Source organism: Chlamydotis macqueenii, chromosome 22 (assembly GCF_036417535.1).
Source record: "Chlamydotis macqueenii isolate bChlMac1 chromosome 22, bChlMac1.mat, whole genome shotgun sequence".
NCBI classification, from domain to species: domain Eukaryota; kingdom Metazoa; phylum Chordata; class Aves; order Otidiformes; family Otididae; genus Chlamydotis; species Chlamydotis macqueenii.
Window position 1 is genome coordinate 1087797 of NC_141577.1, and position 16128 is coordinate 1103924.

The 16128-nt window shown below is 56.8% G+C and overlaps 1 protein-coding gene across 1 annotated transcript; it reads left to right on the forward strand.

The window, feature by feature from the left end:
- Positions 1–4617: 4617 nt before the first annotated feature.
- Positions 4618–13738, forward strand: HEYL (hes related family bHLH transcription factor with YRPW motif like). The gene is made up of 5 exons (XM_086765260.1): positions 4618–4832; positions 8472–8538; positions 8991–9074; positions 9552–9633; positions 11104–13738. The coding sequence occupies exons 1-5, from the start codon at positions 4753–4755 to the stop codon at positions 11769–11771; spliced, it is 981 nt and encodes a 326-aa protein (XP_086621386.1). The 5' UTR covers positions 4618–4752; the 3' UTR covers positions 11772–13738.
- The last annotated feature ends 2390 nt before the right edge of the window (positions 13739–16128 follow it).

Sequence of the window (16128 nt, forward strand, 5' to 3'; positions counted from 1 at the left end):
GATTGGCCCCGGGGGAAGGCCAGGGCCTCGCTTCACCAGCGATGGGTTTTCCCATTCCAGCTCCTCTTGCTGGGTGCCAGCCGTGTCCTTCCAGCGCCCAGAGACGGGAGCGGGGCCGGCACCACCAGCCTGCCCTGGCAGCCGAGAGCCAAGGAGGCCACCGCAGCGTGAAGGGCTGCGGCGGTCACGCCGCCCATCCTCTGCCGCAGCAGCTCACCTTCCTGCATCATCCTCTCCTGATCCGAAACAAGAGAGGAGCAGACCTGTGTCCCCTGACAGCGAGTTTCTGGGCCCTCTCTGTGTAGCTAGAGGGGAGCCCTGATCTCAGTTTGGCTGTCGGCGGGGCTGGTGCAATAGTAATTATCACTCATCGCTGCTTCTCTGTCAAGTGAGTGCCCGGTGCATCAGCATCATTATGGGTGGGGAAACTGAGGCATATCAAGGGCAGTCAGGACTAAAACGCTGGCGTCAGCATCGTCTGACGCTAACCGTCGGGATGCGCTGCCGATCCTGGAGCAGGGAGGCAGTCCTGTCCCTGGCTGTCCTCCAGCCTGCTGACCTGGGGACGCCGTGGCAGAGCCGCCTTGCGCCTGGCATTCGCGGCTCTTGCCCCAGCCTTGCCCTGGACGTGGGCTCAGGGGGACGAGTATCACCTTGCGAGGCAGAAGCTCTTGCAGAGAGGACAGCGCCTCTGGGGCGTCTCAGCTGCAGGTGCAGCCTCCTGAGGTCTGCACGGTTGCCCAAGACAAGCGGCGTTCCTGGCCACGGCGGCAGGGCCGGGCACAGGGCCGCCGCGGGGCAACAGGCGTGAGGACACAGACAGCCGTGCCAGCGAGGCGAGGGTAGCGCTGAGTTTCAGTTGGGCCCTGAGCAGATGCAGGATCTGCCCTGTCCCTGCGTGGGGAAAGGTGAGGCCACGGGTTTGTGGGAAAACGTTGTTTTTCCCTCCCCTGGAACTGCCCCAGCAGTCGGCTGAGCCGGCTCTGAATTGCGTGGGCCGGGGAAGTGTGGGGGGGTAACAATTGTAGTGCCTTTGGCTTGGAGCGCGGCCACGGCAAACAATCCTCTCCTGGCCGCGCTCCAGATCTGACAAACCACGGAGGTGATATCGTATTCGTACCTACACGCTTTCATCCCAAATCACCTCCCTAAAGCCCTGCGCGATTCTCACGTCTGTGATGTATCCCTCTGCTTAGCCGCAGAACAAGGCAGCCCGCGCGCAGCGCCACGGCCAGGAGTCCCGCCCAGCATCCCTGCGAGGCCTCTGCTTTGGAAATCACAGCTGTGGATCTGGCAGCCAGCGGTGGGACCTGAGGTGAGGAGGTGATGTTGACTGAAGACGTGCGGACAGGGCATTCCAGGCATGCACGGGGTTAGAGCAGAGGTGTCAGTTCACCAGGAGGTAACAGATACGTCCTGCTCTCGCTGCCTCGGGCTCTCCAGGAGCCTTGCCCTCCCTCCCACATTCCAGCTGCTGCAGCTTTTCACAGCTGGCCGCTCTCCGGGGACATTTCCCAGAGCTGAGCAGCAGGGAAAGGAGGGAGCGGCCCTGGTCCCAGCACGGCAGGGGTTCGGTGGCTGCGCTGACCGTCACCCCCTCCCAGGGAACCTTGGGCTGGAGCCCTCCACCCCCGGGAGCCGGCTGGCCCAGGCGAACCCGGGCAATCCCAGGTCCCTGGCAGGGATCCACCCGCAGCCCTGGCCCGGAGAGTTTTTCCTGCTCCGGAGAAGGGACATCAATCTCTGCAGCTCGCTTATTCTGTGGCCTCTGAAGTAGGGGAGCCAATTAGTGCTGGGTGTGATGGATGGCTTAGCCCCGTCCTCGTGACACCCATCCTCTGGAAACAGCTCCCACCGCATAGAGGCACAGCCAGCCGTGGTGGGGAACGGCTCTGGCCGCCCTCCAGAGTCCGCGGGGGTCTCCCGGGGTCCCGGGGGACAGGGACAGGCACTGCAGCAATGCTTGCTGAGCTCCCAGAGACCGCGCAGGAGGCGAAATGGCCCCGTGCGCTGAGCCAGGGCTGATAATTCAGGGCTGGGGAGAGATTTCCTCCACTAATCCCCTGGCTTGGCTGTGGCAGAGCCCGTACGCTCTGGGGAGGAGCAGATGGGCTCTGGGCAGAGGCTGGTCACCCACGGTTCGTGGCTCTGCGCTTGGGGCCAGGCTTCACCGCCGCAGGAAGCCGTACTGTGGGAACAGCTTGCACGGCTGCTCGGTGGGAGGCAAGCAGGCGGCAGAAACCCCGTTTCTGCACACAGACCCCATCTCCCCTTCCCTGGCGTCACCCTTGTCCGCAGTGGAGCAGGTCTGCCCGCTCTCTCTGGCGGGACACGGGCGACGCTGACTGAAACCGCCCTTCCCTCGCACGCGGCTAAGCCCGCTTAATCCTCCCCTGTCGTCTCCATTGAACCGACCTGCGAGGGGTCTCAGCACCGCCTCGGCTTCGGCTGCTCCGCGGCACAGCTAATCCCGGGCTGGTTCGGATGGCCCTCGCGATTCCCCAGGGCTCGCTGGGGGCGGTTATAAACGGCTCTCCGGGAGCACAGGCTGGAAAATGGATCCGATTACAGGAGAAGTGGGTTTGGGGGCCCCCGCTCTGTTCATAATGAAGTGTAATCCCAGAAAAACATGTTGCCAATTACACTTCAATTGAACCCAGATAATGATGCCTAGACAAGGCCCAGAAAAGACGGAGTCTGGACAGTGAATTCCTTTCTAATGGAGAGGAAAAGTGTTCCTCCATGGCAGGTCTGGGCTCCACTTGGTTCAGGCTCGTTGTGATATGAAATAACCAATCTCTGGATCCCATTTAAATGGTTTTATCAGTGGAAAGGGTATTAATGTCTCAAAAACACATGTTTATGGGAAGTTTAGTTTGGAGATGGATGTATTTTTAACTGAAATCATTTTGGAAAGGGAGGAGGAATGGGTCTGGAAATTGCTAAAATAACACATTTCTAATTCTTCTGGTTCAAAGTAACTTTTCATTTTGAAATGTAAGCTAGTAACAGCTCAATTGACCAGTTTTTATAGTGAAAATTAAATAAAAACATCTTAATCATAGAAACAAAGTGCTGTAACATAAAGCAAATGTTTTATTCTCTTTTTTTTTTAGGGGTTTACAAACACTTCTGAGACATCAGCTTTCCACTCCAACGCAGGATGGCTGGTTCGGGTCTCCGTTGTTTTCGTTTGGGAGGGAGGACGGTGTGGTTCAGCCCCAGAAAAATGGTGACAGGGCCATGCCTTGCTCTGCCCCCGTGTGCTGGGCTGGAGCAGGCGTGGGTGAAGGGCTGGCGGTAGCCGGGTTTGGCTTTTACGGGAGCTGCCTGCGAGGTGCGGGGGGATTGCAGACGGCTCGGGGTTGGCGGGTGCAGCGCGGGTGAGCTGGCAGAGATGGCTGAGGCAGATAGGGAGCACTCGACCACGCGCCTGGGTGCCTCCGCGCACGGGAGACGGCTGCTGGGGCGGCTTGGCTGGCCCGAGCGGCGACAGGCTGTTATCGCCGCCTTGGTCTTGCAAAAGGCTTTGGGAAACCCACGTGTTGCCAGATCTCAGCGCCGATTATTTTTTTCAAAATAAAAGGCATTATTTTTATACTGTGAACCTCCACTTCAGCTCTCTCCCTCCTCCCCTCTCTCTCACTCTCCCACACACACACGTTTTTGCTGCCTTGGGGGCTTTCAGCAGCAAAGAGCTCTGAAAAACAGACTCCTACCTCCTCCCTCCCAGCTGAGGGAAAGCAAGATGCTCTCTAGATGCTGGGCTGCAGGTCAAAGTTTCCAGCATTATGGAATGAGACAAGAAAACAGCAATTCATCTGAGCGTCATAAAACCTAAAGTTGGGCTTTGGTCGGTTTGTTTTACAGGGTAGGTCTCAAACGCCCCGGCAGTGCCGTGAGCAGGCACCTGAAGATGCTCCCAGGCTGTGGGAGCGTGGCAGGGGGCCGAGCTGCCGGTGGGACCACCGTGGCACGGTGCCGGAGTGCCAGACCCCTTCCGATACCGCTGAGTATGGTGCCACCGCTGCCCTCCTGGCCTTGGCCCGTGACCACTGATTAATGCCAGGTGAGGGCCCTTGGAGCAGTGTTCTCAAACAGCACTGCGCTTCGAACGAGCTGGTTTCCATCTGAATCACGAGTCTCCAAAAGTGCCTGCGCCGCGCGGAGCCGGGCAGACATGTGTGTGCGTGTGGGGCTGGATGTTGATTTTTCCCTGAAACAACTCAAGGCTTTATCAGTCCCATCTCTTTCCCACGGTTTTCTGTTGCCAGTGAGGTCACTGGTCCCTTTAAACTGGGGCTGAGGCCAATGTGCAGCGGGTGGAAGGGGGGCCGTGGGGAGAAGGGGGGCGGCGGGCAGGAGGAGGGGTGGAGGGGGGACATGAGACGGTTCACACAGACTGTTCCTTTTACAGGAAGACTTGGGATTTCGACCAGCGAGCGGGAGGAGGAGGAGGAGGAGAAGGAGGAGGGGTGGGGGGGCCGGACCCTGGGAACCTGGGCCGCGTAATCCGTCACTCGCGGGAGATATCTCATTAACCCCTTCCCCGGGGAGGCTGGGGCGTGCTGGGAGGAGCGGCCGGGGTGTGAACGGCTGAGTGTGGCCAGGGGAGGAGGAGGAGGAGCTCCTCCGCCCAGCCCGGGCAGGGACCGCGCTGCCCCGAGCACGGCGGGGACACGCGTGGGGCAGCCGAGCCGAGCCCACCGGTCTCTTTCTCCCTCCCTCCCTCTCTCTGTGCCGCCTGCGAGGATGAAGAGGCTGTGCGAGGAGAGCTCCTCCGACACGGAGTCGGACGGCACCATCGACGTGGGCAGGGAGGAAGAGTACAGGTGAGGCAGCTCCCTCCCGGGGGGCCGGGACGGAGCCCGTTTTTTGGGTCCCTGCTGCCGGGCGGCTCGGTGTCCCGCGGGGCTGGAGCTGGGTCCCGGGCGCGGCGCTTGCAGCAGCTCCCCGCGAGGTTTTTTGCGGGTGGCCGAGGTCGGGCTCCCGGGGACTCATCAGGAGTCGCCCGGCACCTGGCTTAACTCCTTCGGGCAGGGCTGGTCCTGCCCTGGGCGAGGGCGGGGGGTCGGGGGGACCACTCCAGTGTGCGGGCTGATGCTGGCGTTAGGACTGACCCAGCCAGGAAAGCCGAGTCGTCATGCAAGGCTTCGAGCTGTGTCACCAGCTGATTGCGTTCAAGAAAACGCCTCGTTAAAGGCAGCGCGATTGCCTCCTCCTGCCCGGGGATCTCCCCGATCCCCCTCAGCCGGAGCCTGGCCGCTCTGCACCCCGAGACAGGGCAGTGCCCCCACCCCAGCACAGGCACCCGTCTGCTGTCCGGACGCTTCTGCAGCCCCAGCGAACCCAGGGTTCCCAGGGAATGTGGAAAAAACAAGGAGGTTTTGCATGAGGAACGCTTCTGCTCCGCTTGATGCATTTGTAATGCACCAGCTGGGGCTTTGATCTTTACTGGAGAGGCAGCCCGAGCTGGCTGGCCAGCGAGGGCTGCCCCGTTTTAAGCGTGCACTTCAGTATCCCAGTTCTCAGGCTCCATCCCATCACTGCTGAGCTGCAGTTTCGGCTCCCCAGCTTTGCTGCTTGGTGAAATAGCGAGGACAGGACCTTCGCCTGGTTCCCCAGCGATGTCCTCGGGCTTCGCACCGTGTTCCGCAGGCTGTGGCTCTGCTGGCAAAGGGCATCCCGGCCGCTGGCAGCCTGGGTTCCCATGCTGTGTCAGCCGTTGGCGGGCATGGCCGGGCTCTGGGCGCGCAGACGCCGCTGGGGATGAAGGAAGGGCTCTGTTATTTGTTCTCGTCCAAAAATCAGCTGCTTTTGAACTCTTGTTTCGCTAGCCAAGTGTCCCCCTCCCTCTGCATCCAGCAAGGTCCCAGATGAATTCATTCCCTTTTGCTGCTTGGTATCCTGAGCGGAGAAGTCGCCCTGCCCGGTGCCAAGCTTGGATTTTCATGGGACTATGTTCATGAGTCTGCTTCTCACTGATCCGGTCACAGGCAGAGTCGGGCATGTCCGACGCGTAATGTCCTGCACAAATTCATCAGCTCCTTACAGTTTCCAAGTGCATCAATATTTAACCTGCCTTCCTGCTGCAGATGAAATACGTCCCCCCTCTTTACATCAGCGCAGCACACTGAGTCTATAGTCCCCTGATGGATGAAATAGAGGAATCGTCGTAATACTTTATTTCAGTGAACAGTAACGATGAATTTTTGATCTCTCTCTGGTGATGCTAATATGTTTGTCTTCTAAAGCCAGTTGCAGAACCGGGCAGCTCTGTGAACTGGTGGTATTTGTATACATTTACATTCTCGCTCGTGTCACGCCAACACATGGCCAAAAGAGCTGCTCCTGCCCTGATGAGTTTACACCCTGAGTAATGCGGTCCTGGATGGGATGCTGGCGGATCAGGCAAAATGAAATACTTCCAGGTGGGGAGCAAGGTGGAGCGATTAGGGCAGAGGGAGGCAGCCAGGCTGTCTGGCCGGGGTTCCCAGCCCAGTACCCATCCGTCTCATGGTTTGGGCGAACCAGTTCCCCTGTAGAGCGGGGATGAGTCACCCCGGGTGTGAGACTTGGTTCAGCGCGTGTAGCAAGTTTAGACTCCGGGGTCACTGCAGAAGTGCAAGATACTGCTTGGTTTGGGGCTTTTTTTTTTTTTTTCTTTTTGTTTTGAATAAACAGACAAAGTTATGCTGTAAATTATAAAATCGAGCAAAGAGCAGCGCAGAAAGTTTAACCATCAGATAATACAGTTATGGTATCTTTTATGTGGTTCAAATCTGTCAAACATATTTTTAAACATATTTTGCAGTAAGCTCGGTCTTTATATCCACATCTGGAGCTGTAGCTCACAAAGCGCAACGCGTTCGGACAGCTCTGCAAAGAGAGTTTCAGAATTCGCTCTTGCAGACTCGAGTGCGTACTCTGCGTTCCTGCGCTGCCCCTGCGCGTCTAGCAGCCCAGCACCCGCACCGAGCCTGATTTCACACCACATGCACTCGGCGTGTGCGCCTTTATGTGTCCTGGCAGCGCGTGCTCGTACTTGTGAAGCCAGCCAGCACTTCTGCCCAGAGAAAGCCCACCCAGCAGACATTCAAATAGGGTACCTGTATGGAGATGAGCGGAGAAGTCAGTAGAAGAACGTGTTATTTCATCTGATTGTGTAAAACCACTTCTGAAAGCACCTCGCTTGGGCCTAACAAACTGTATTTTTAATGGGCTGAGTTTGGTCTAGTTTTTGGCTTGCCGTGCAGACAGCACTGTCTCTGCAGAAACGTCTTTAATAGACTGCTATTAAAATGCTTCGTCAAACTGAAAAATATTTTGATTTGACGGGGTGAACCCAAATGCCCCTTTCCAGATTGGTATGTCTTACGCGGTCTCGAGTCCCTCCGGAGCGTTGTGCTGGCCGGGGCTGCAGACCGCCGTCTCGCCTGCGTGTTAACATCCCTGCACCGAGTTTCGTAAGGGACAGGAACAGCCCCGAGCCAGCTTTCCAGAGGGTGAAACCTCACTCAGGGGAGGTGGAAGGCGGCCCAGCCAGCAACCCCCGAGCCATGGGGTTTGGCTCCATGGAGTTTCCCACGCCTGGTTATCCATCCTTATGGAGCCTTCACCTCCGTGGGGACCTAAAGATTGAACTTTGCCTCCCCGTGCCTGTCCTGTGCTGACCTTTGGTGTCTTTAGCCTTACCCGTGCCCACCAGGCACAGGAGGGTTTGTGGAGCCCTTCTCTTTAGCCTGTCCCCTCGTCCCTTGCGCCAGAGCTGGTCCCCAGGGCTGTCACTCAGCAGGCAGGGTCCCTGCTCCCATCACCAGATGTTCTCCCTGTCCAGGTCCTGGCCCCTCGCTTGTCTGGTTCAGGGGCACCCTGCGTTCAGGACATCATGGCCCACCCCAAAAACTGTGGTCTGTGAAGTGACTCTGCAGGAAGCCCTCAGAAACCACGTCAACCCTGCCGTCAACCTCCCCGTGAGCGGTGACCAGCCCTTCGCTGCCGCCCTGGGTGGCAGCTCAGATACACGCTCGTGCTATCGCAGCTCCAAGATGCAAAGCCCTGCAGACAGGGCAGGCTCAGACACGAGGGCTGGGAGGTTCGCGCATGGAGGGGAAAAAAAGGCCGTGACTCCGGAGCTTGGTTCGCTGCTTTTCCAGCCCCGTGGAGATGCCAGCACAGGCTGGGATTGAGGGAGATGTGTGCCTGGTAGTGACTGGGCAGTTTGGTGCAGAAATCTGTCCCAGGCTGATTCGGAGACTCTCAGGGTGGACAGAGTGGGATTCAAGTCTCTGCTTGGCTCCCCATCCCCAATTCCTGAGCTCTGTGTTGTGGGTAAAAATGAGATGGGAACCACGGAAGACATTATTCAGGGCGGGGGGGAGCTGCAGATGGCAAACGTGTGTAAAGCACATGTGCAGCAAAGGTTTCTCTGCAGCTACCACAATAAACAATTCCCTTTTCTTCCTTTCCAGCCACGTTTCCCGGTCTGTGTCTCCCACCACGACATCTCAGATACAAGCCAGGAAGAAGCGGAGAGGGGTGAGTCCCATTCACGCTGACCAGGGTGGCTGTGCTGCGTCTCCCTGGGGAGTCGGGCTGGTCCCAGCCGCATGCCAAGGCTCTCCGTGACAGGTGGGGTGCTGTTGGCACGTCCTTACTGTGGGGACAGAGTGTGGAGTTGACGTTACACCGTTCCCTGCTCCATTTCCTGCAGAACTCTCCCCACAGCCAACTGCAGATTTTTTGCAGGGGTTTGTCCTCAAATCTGGCAAAAAAAAAGAGTGAGGATAGGGGTGGCAGAGAGCAATTTTACCTGGGGTTATCGCACCCGTCAGTTAATGTTTCTTTGCTCAGCTTTTGCACCCAAAACATTTCCTTCTATGGCCCTGTTCAAAGCGCCTCTCTCGTAGCCGTTAGCAAAGGCTTTAAACCCGAGAGCTGTGGCCCTAAATGACCGTGGTTTCTTCTCCCTGCTTGGAAACCTCCCGCAGATCATTGAGAAGCGGCGCCGTGACCGTATCAACAGCAGCCTCTCCGAGCTGCGGCGCCTGGTGCCCACCGCCTTCGAGAAGCAGGTGTGTGTGTGCGTCCGGGATTTCCGCCCGCCCTCCCGCGCGGGCTGCGGGTCAGCAGTGTGCGGGCAGAGCCCGAGAATGAGAAAGTCTGCAGCATTGCTATGTCTTTCTTATCATCGTCACTTCAGGGAGTAAGTAGGTGGTGAGACTGGGTGGGAAAACAATATTAACAAGCATTCAGGAGCCCTAGGGAGGATAAACTCAATGCAGAAAGTGTTCTGCAGATATGAAGATGCACAGAAATGGGGATATTCAGTTTGCATCAGGGGGATCTTGGGGAGGAGCTCTATTTTCTCCTCACTTGATGTAAAAACCAGAGCCAACACCCTGGATGGATGCCCTGCTCCCATCTCAGCACTCTTGGGCTTCGGGAATGTTTTGGGGAGGAGGTCATCGGGAAAAATGCAGCTCCTGAGAGGCACAAAACCCTAGCCCATAAAATGAATTGCTCTTTTTTTTCCTGCTCCCAACACACAGGGCTCTTCCAAGCTGGAGAAGGCAGAAATTCTACAAATGACAGTAGATCACTTAAAAATGCTTCACGCCACTGGAGGAACAGGTAGGAACTGCTCTTACAAGCGTTCCGGTGAGGGGAAGGTGAAAACCTGGAAGGAAAACTCTCCATCAGCCTCAGCAGCAAGCCATGTCTTGGCGCTGGTGTGCCTTGCTGACGCCAGCCAGCACCGAGACGCGCGCTGCCCTGCCTGCTTCCCAAAGGAAATGTTTTTCGAGGGAGGGCAGATGGACGTTTCCTGCCGTGTTGTTTTTCTTATATCTAACATATGGGTCAGCGTCCCGTGCATACGTCTGGCAGACGGGGGGGTGTGGGATAGCAGGTTCCACAGACTCGCAGGGACAGCACCGCTGCTGTTGTCACGCTCCCCGCTGAAAGCTGCCCAGTCCTGCTCAGAAATGAAGCCTGCTTCCAGAAAAACTGTATTCAACTCCTTACCTCCTCCGTGGGATACATTTCCTGCAGAGGCTGAATTCTGCATGGAGACTCTGCAAATAAACAAGGCTTTTTTTCCCTTTCTGTTCTTTTTTTTTTGTTGTTGTTATTTCTTGGTTGTTATAAGAAGAGAGAGGGAGCCCTGTGCAAAATTCAACAAAGGTCTTATTTGTACTGAGACCTTGGTACAGACCCTCTGTCCTGTTCCAGTTAACAGGATGGAGATCACAGCTCCAGTAAAGAAGCCTCTGGCTTGCTTACCACCCATTTTTGGCTTGCCGGGGACATTGCTGGCATCCAGGCTTTGGTTCAGAGCTGTGACTTGGGCTGGAACATTTGTTTAGATATTCAGTTTGACTGCACTGCAACAAAGGGCTGCATTGTCACCAGAGACCCCGTCAGGCAGAGTGGTCCAGCGCTTCGCTGTGCTGTGACATTCTCTGCTTTATTGCTTATCCTCTCATGAAACTGCAAGTAGGGAGCAGAAGCCTAAAAATCAGCCGTCGGTTGCACTTCATCTTGTTGATTTTTGTGGCTTTGAGCTTTCTCAGCCCGGCGGTCTTGTTTCTGCCACTGTCCCGTGTCCTTCAGCCAGCCACCTCTTTAAAGGAAGTGTAAAGACTGGGACCCAAGCAGAGGAAAATGGTGCTAAGCTGTGCATCGAGGAGACACAGTGTCCCCCTGTTCTGCAAGACCGGGGATGGCCCATTTACAAAGAGGGACACGGTGCCCATCTGGCACGCAGTCCTGTCTCCAGCAATGATAACGGAGAGAGTCCAGTGGGAAAAAATCCTTCCTTCCTGAGCACGGTTAATGAAACCTCTTACTCGTCTCACATGCTGGAGTAAGAGGCTTCATGACCCTGGCAGTTTTATCCCGATGAGATAACCGCAGATGCTATTCTCCTGCACGCAAACGTCCAGTCCCTTCGGACAACCACTTGGCTATCTGCTTCAGTAACATCGCACGGCAGCCAAGTGCCTCAAGTGAAAGACACAGTGCATTAGAGAGGGCAGTGAAATCAAAGCGAATCCCTGAGCTCTGCGTGGACTTAGTGTCACCTGTGTCCTCTCCCTACAGGCTTCTTAGATGCTCGCGCTCTGGCCGTGGATTACAGGAGTATCGGCTTCCGCGAATGTCTCACTGAAGTTGTCAGGTACCTGGGCATCCTGGAGGGCCAAAACGCCACCGACCCCATCCGGCTGCGACTCCTCTCCCACCTGAATAATTACGTGGCAGAAATGGAGCCTTCGCCTGTGGCCACTTCCCTCCTGCCCATCCAGACGTGGCCGTGGTCCTTCCTCCACAGCGCTGCTGGCCCCGTGCAGATCCCCAGGAGGGAGGCTGCTCCCGCTCCGGTTGTTTTGACTGCATCTTCCCTGGCTTACCCAAGCCCTGCTGTGAGGCCAGCCCCGCTCCGCCGTGTCCCCAGTGACATGCTGCCGTCCCGCCGCAGCTTCCTGGCCAGCAGGATGGCCTCTTCCAGCCGGAGGGCCCGAGGCGCGGGCTCATCAGCAGCTGTAGCGGCCGTGCCCAGGATGCCGTCACCAGCGGGCGTGTTGAGAGAGGGTTCATCCAAGAGTAGCCAAATCGCGACGTTCCTCTTCTCGCCAGCCTCCGTCGGCGTCCCTGTTCCACCGGCTTACACGGTGCCTCCCACCTTGGGCGCTGCTGCACAGGGACCCGGGATCAGGGTTGGGACATCCAGGATCTGCCGCTCCTGGGCGACTGAAATCGGGGCTTTCTGACCCTCCCCTGCCCTTCGGAGACAGGAGTTCTTCAGCACTCATTGCCCACAGGCCTAAGAACAAGCCCAGCTGAAAAGGCATCATTCCTGCTTCGCAGAAGCCAAGGACCCATCAAGAAAATTCTCTTTACTCTCCCCACCCTCCTCACACCGCCTTCCCTGCCTCACTGTCACACGTCCTCTCCCTTGTGATGCCTGCAAATGTCAATCACATCCAATTTGATGCACTTGTCTGCACGCGGCTGTGCTCCAGACCCTTCCGGCTACAGGGAGGGGGCACACGCAGATCCCAACCCTGTCCCTCTCCAGCAAACCCCTCCATGGAGCCCAGCACTGCTCTCCTTTGGAAAACAGCCAGCCCTGAAATACTGTCTTATTTCCCTGGGGACTCGGAGCTGCCAGAGACTCGCTCATGCTGATTCCTTGCGATGTGTCCCCCAGCTGCAGCACCTAATTTTGGTGTGGGGGGACGAGCGCAGCTCACCCCCCTCCCCAGCACTCCTGGCACCCTGCAAGGCAGGCTGGAGCCCCCCCAGCCCCCTTAGCGAACTGGCTGCCTGCTAATCCCCACGCTTTCCTCGCTGCATTACCAGCTTTTCCCACTTCTGTGCCCTTAAGGTGGAGTGAGGCCACAGCTTAGCAGAGCTCGTTCCCACAGCCGAGCCAAAACGCCGCTGTGTCCGCAGCGCCTGTGCTGGGTCCCTGCACAAACCGCGCAGGAGCAGCCGGCCGGGCCGCCCGGGCGGAGGGAGGCTTCTGCAGCCCTTGGTCCGCACCGAGGTGTGAAGAGGCGAGACAGAGGATTTCAAAGGGACATCTGTCGTGGAGGGGAAGGCTCTGATGGCCAAAGTGAGAAGAAAAGCCTTTTCCTCTGCCAGTCACCCCGCTGGAGCTGTCTCTCCTCCATCCCCTGCTGAACAGCCGTGACTGCAAAGTGGGGGGAATGGGTCGGACCAGTCTGTATTTGAAGTGCCTCCCTCGTTCTCTCTTAGCCCTGCATCCCTCACCCTCTCCTCCCACAATGTCTCTTGTTTTCTTTCTTCAGCACCATGTTTTGCTCGTACATTGGTCATCCCTCTCCCTGGGCCAGGATGAAAACCCACTGAGGTTTCACCACAGACCTCGGCGAGCTCTGGGTCTGCACTTGTCCTGATTCCCGAGAGCTTCTGCCTTGGCCTGCGTGCCCCTAGATAACTGACGCAGCAGATACGCCCCTGCTCCTCTAGCTGTCCTCCCCTCCTCTCTGCTTTGGGCAGAAAGGAACAGAAACCTGAAGCTCTGGAGCCACCCTGCTCCTGTGCCACGTCCCCAAATCCCATGGCGGCTGGGGCAGGGTCTCCCAGTGCTCCCCCTCGTCTGAACAGCCCCTGCTCCCTGCATCTGTGCCTTGACTTGCTGGGGTACACTGCAGAATAGCCGGGGCCCAGCTGCATGCCCACCCCAGGGAGTCCTGCCCGCCTCAGCAGCACTGTGAGAGGAAAAGAGAGAAAGGCACGGAAAGGTCAGTGCCAAGAAAGGTAAAAAAGAGGGAGAAGATCTCTTTTGAATGGGAGAGGCTCTCCCCATGCCTCAGGTCAAACACGCAGCTGGTTAGACGGTGCGGATGAGCTGGTGGCTGCCTTCCTACAGATTGTATCTGCCATGTGCATGTCGATGTACGTATCTGCTATTGTTTTGAAAGCGAGTCCCTCCGGTTGTTTTGATGAACGTCATCGCACTTAACACACAGAAATGCCTCCGCTACTTCTCCTCACCCTTGTCCTGAAGTGTCAGGATCAGCCAGGAACAACGTACTCCCTTTGAATAAAGTCAGGGGAGGTCCTTGTGGACCTTGGTTGTTTCCTGCGGCTGGTCGCATGCTAGAGCTCACGGCAAGTAGCCCGGCCTCACTGTACACTGTGCAGAGCTGTTAGATTCACGAGCTGCGACATCCAGCAAAGGTGTCAAATAAAGTCTTTCAAACCCCTGTCCTGGCTGTGAAATGTAGTGTTGATGTGAATCTGTTCTGCTAACCTAGCCTGCTTGGAGGACTGCTGGTTTTGCGGCAGGTGAGCTTTTGTTCCTGAAAAGCTTCAAAACAGGTCAGATGTACCTTGTAAGGTAACATCCCTGCCCGTCGCTTCATAGCTGCCGCTCTGGGTAACTCCGGTCCCATGACTTTTTACTTTGCAAACCACTATGTGAGTCAAAATCAGCCAGACAGTCGGCAACGCTTGCCCTGAGATTGGCAATAATCCGTGGCTAGAGAACAAATAATTTCCTTTAGCTACCAGCCTCCACAAAAATGTCAGGGAACAAATCGGGTCCGGCAGAGCCTTGCAGCCAGACTCCGAGGGCTCGCCTTGGTCTCCTGACCTCCGCAAGCAGGACCAGAACAACCCCTGCTGCTTCCCTGTCGGGAAATGCTTTGGACTAAACAAAGAGCCACAGCTGAGAGCTTGTCTCTGCTCTGAGGAAAGGACCAGTAAACGATCCTGCTCGTGAAAGATGCTGGGAGAATTTTCTGGGGAATGGAGGGAATTCAACTTCCTTTCCCATAACTCCTTCTCTCTCCAAAATGCCTTTCAAAACCGCCCATAAATCCCTGCCTTAAGTGCTGTGTTGGGAATTGCTGGAAGGGAGCAACTGCAGCTGTGATGGAATAACGCAGCATCCGTCTGGAAGCGGAGAGAAACTCCAAGAGGAATAACAGGGCTATTGACGCCGGGCCGTCCCGCTGGAGCCTGGGCTGCCCTGACCCGGCTGGAGGTGGTGGCGGGAGCTCTGCTCTGGTGTGGCCCCAGCCACAGAGCGGAACCGAATTACCCTCCGTGGGAGGCAGGCACACAAACCAGCCCCGCAGGCTGCAGTGGTAAAACAAAACAGAGACAGTGAAAAAAAAAAACACTTCCTGATCTCTGCGGATCAAACGGGAGCCGGAGCGAGTGGGAGGCCATCGGTTTGGGCCCGTGGGGTTTTCTCCCCACAGCAACATGGTGATTAGAGCAGTAGCCCGGGACTGGAGCTTCGTTTTTTTTCCCAGGGTTTTCCTTAGCCTCAACATCGCTAACACATCCTGGCAACTTTTGATCTACCCTGTAGGGGAAATCCCCTAACTCTCTGCGCACTCTCTTCATCCTCATTCTTTAGGCAAAAAACCATAATGTGAGGCCTCTGGGAACGCGTGGGCTGTGTTTGGCGCAGTCCGGCTGGGGTTGCTCGGTCGCGCGCAGCGATGTTGAACACCTCTCCAGCTCCGACAGCAGCGAGGCGGGAACGAAACAGGGTCCTTAGGAGCGAGCCGTCGCCTGCCACTTGGAGGAAAGAGGGCCACTTCCCAGCTGTGGGAGATCGGCTATGCAGCAGGTGCTGTAGCAGCGAGGGAGCCCTGCTCTCCCAGATTCCCCGCGTGAGAAATGCTGCTCGTCCCAGCTTCGCTGCTGCCTGCCCCGGTGAGATGTGCTTCTGCCGTGCAATCCCGGCCTGCCCTCTGCTGGTAAAATCCCAAGGCCAAGGAGGAGAAATCCTCGACCAGGGCCAGCACTCGGCTGAAAACTTGCCATCCGTGTTGAAAAATAGATGATCTTTTATGATGGCCATCAAGCGACCGAGGTGCCACTCAGACACATGATAGCAAAGCGGCTTGGGAGGCCGCCAGGTGATGGGTCTCACACCAGCATCACTGATAGGGAGGGACTGGCGGGACAAAGACATTGAGAGATGTAACCTTTGCTCTAGGCACAGCTGAAGGTCTTGAGAGGGCAAACTGGGAGGATCTCGGGCATCGCTGGTCACCAGGAGCACTCGTGTGTTGAGGGTACCAAGAGCAGTGGGGTCCCTGGGGCAGTTCTGGGCTCTCGTGGCAGGGGGTACCCCCAGCCCATCAGTTTGTGTCCAGAGTGAAAAGGACGGAGGAGGAGACAGGACTGTAGCTGTCTGCATGGCGTCCCCTGGGAGGGGCGCAAATGTCAATAAATGTGTTTCAAATAAAAGCCATTCTCTGCTTGCAGCCAAAGGGCGTTTTGTGTGGAAATACGTTCTGTGAGCTCGGCTGTGTTTTGACTTTAGCTGTCAGAGCAGGAGCCATGCCAAACTCTGGCCACAGCACAACGCTTGTCTCAGCCCGCGGTTTGCCAGCTGAGATGCCCGGCTGCGAAGGACTGAGCCGTGAAACCGGCAGGCGCTGGGCACGACCCCACCAGCGCTGCCTCCCAGCACCACTGGCTGTGGGAGGGAGACAATAAGCTCAGGAGGAGGATGATTTATGTCTTTAGAAAATAACTTGGACCGAAAATACTACAAAATATTACAATCTACTTTGCTATTGTTACCTTTTATTCTGCTGCTCTCGATTTTTCCACTGTAATGAAGGCATAGGT

Coding starts and splice junctions, on each gene's coding strand:
- HEYL (XM_086765260.1), top strand. CDS start 4,753: ATGAAGAGGCTGTGCGAGGAGAGCTCCTCCGACACGGAGTCGGACGGC. Junction 4,833..8,471: donor GGCAGGGAGGAAGAGTACAG/GTGAGGCAGCTC, acceptor CTTCCTTTCCAG/CCACGTTTCCCGGTCTGTGT. Junction 8,539..8,990: donor CCAGGAAGAAGCGGAGAGGG/GTGAGTCCCATT, acceptor AACCTCCCGCAG/ATCATTGAGAAGCGGCGCCG.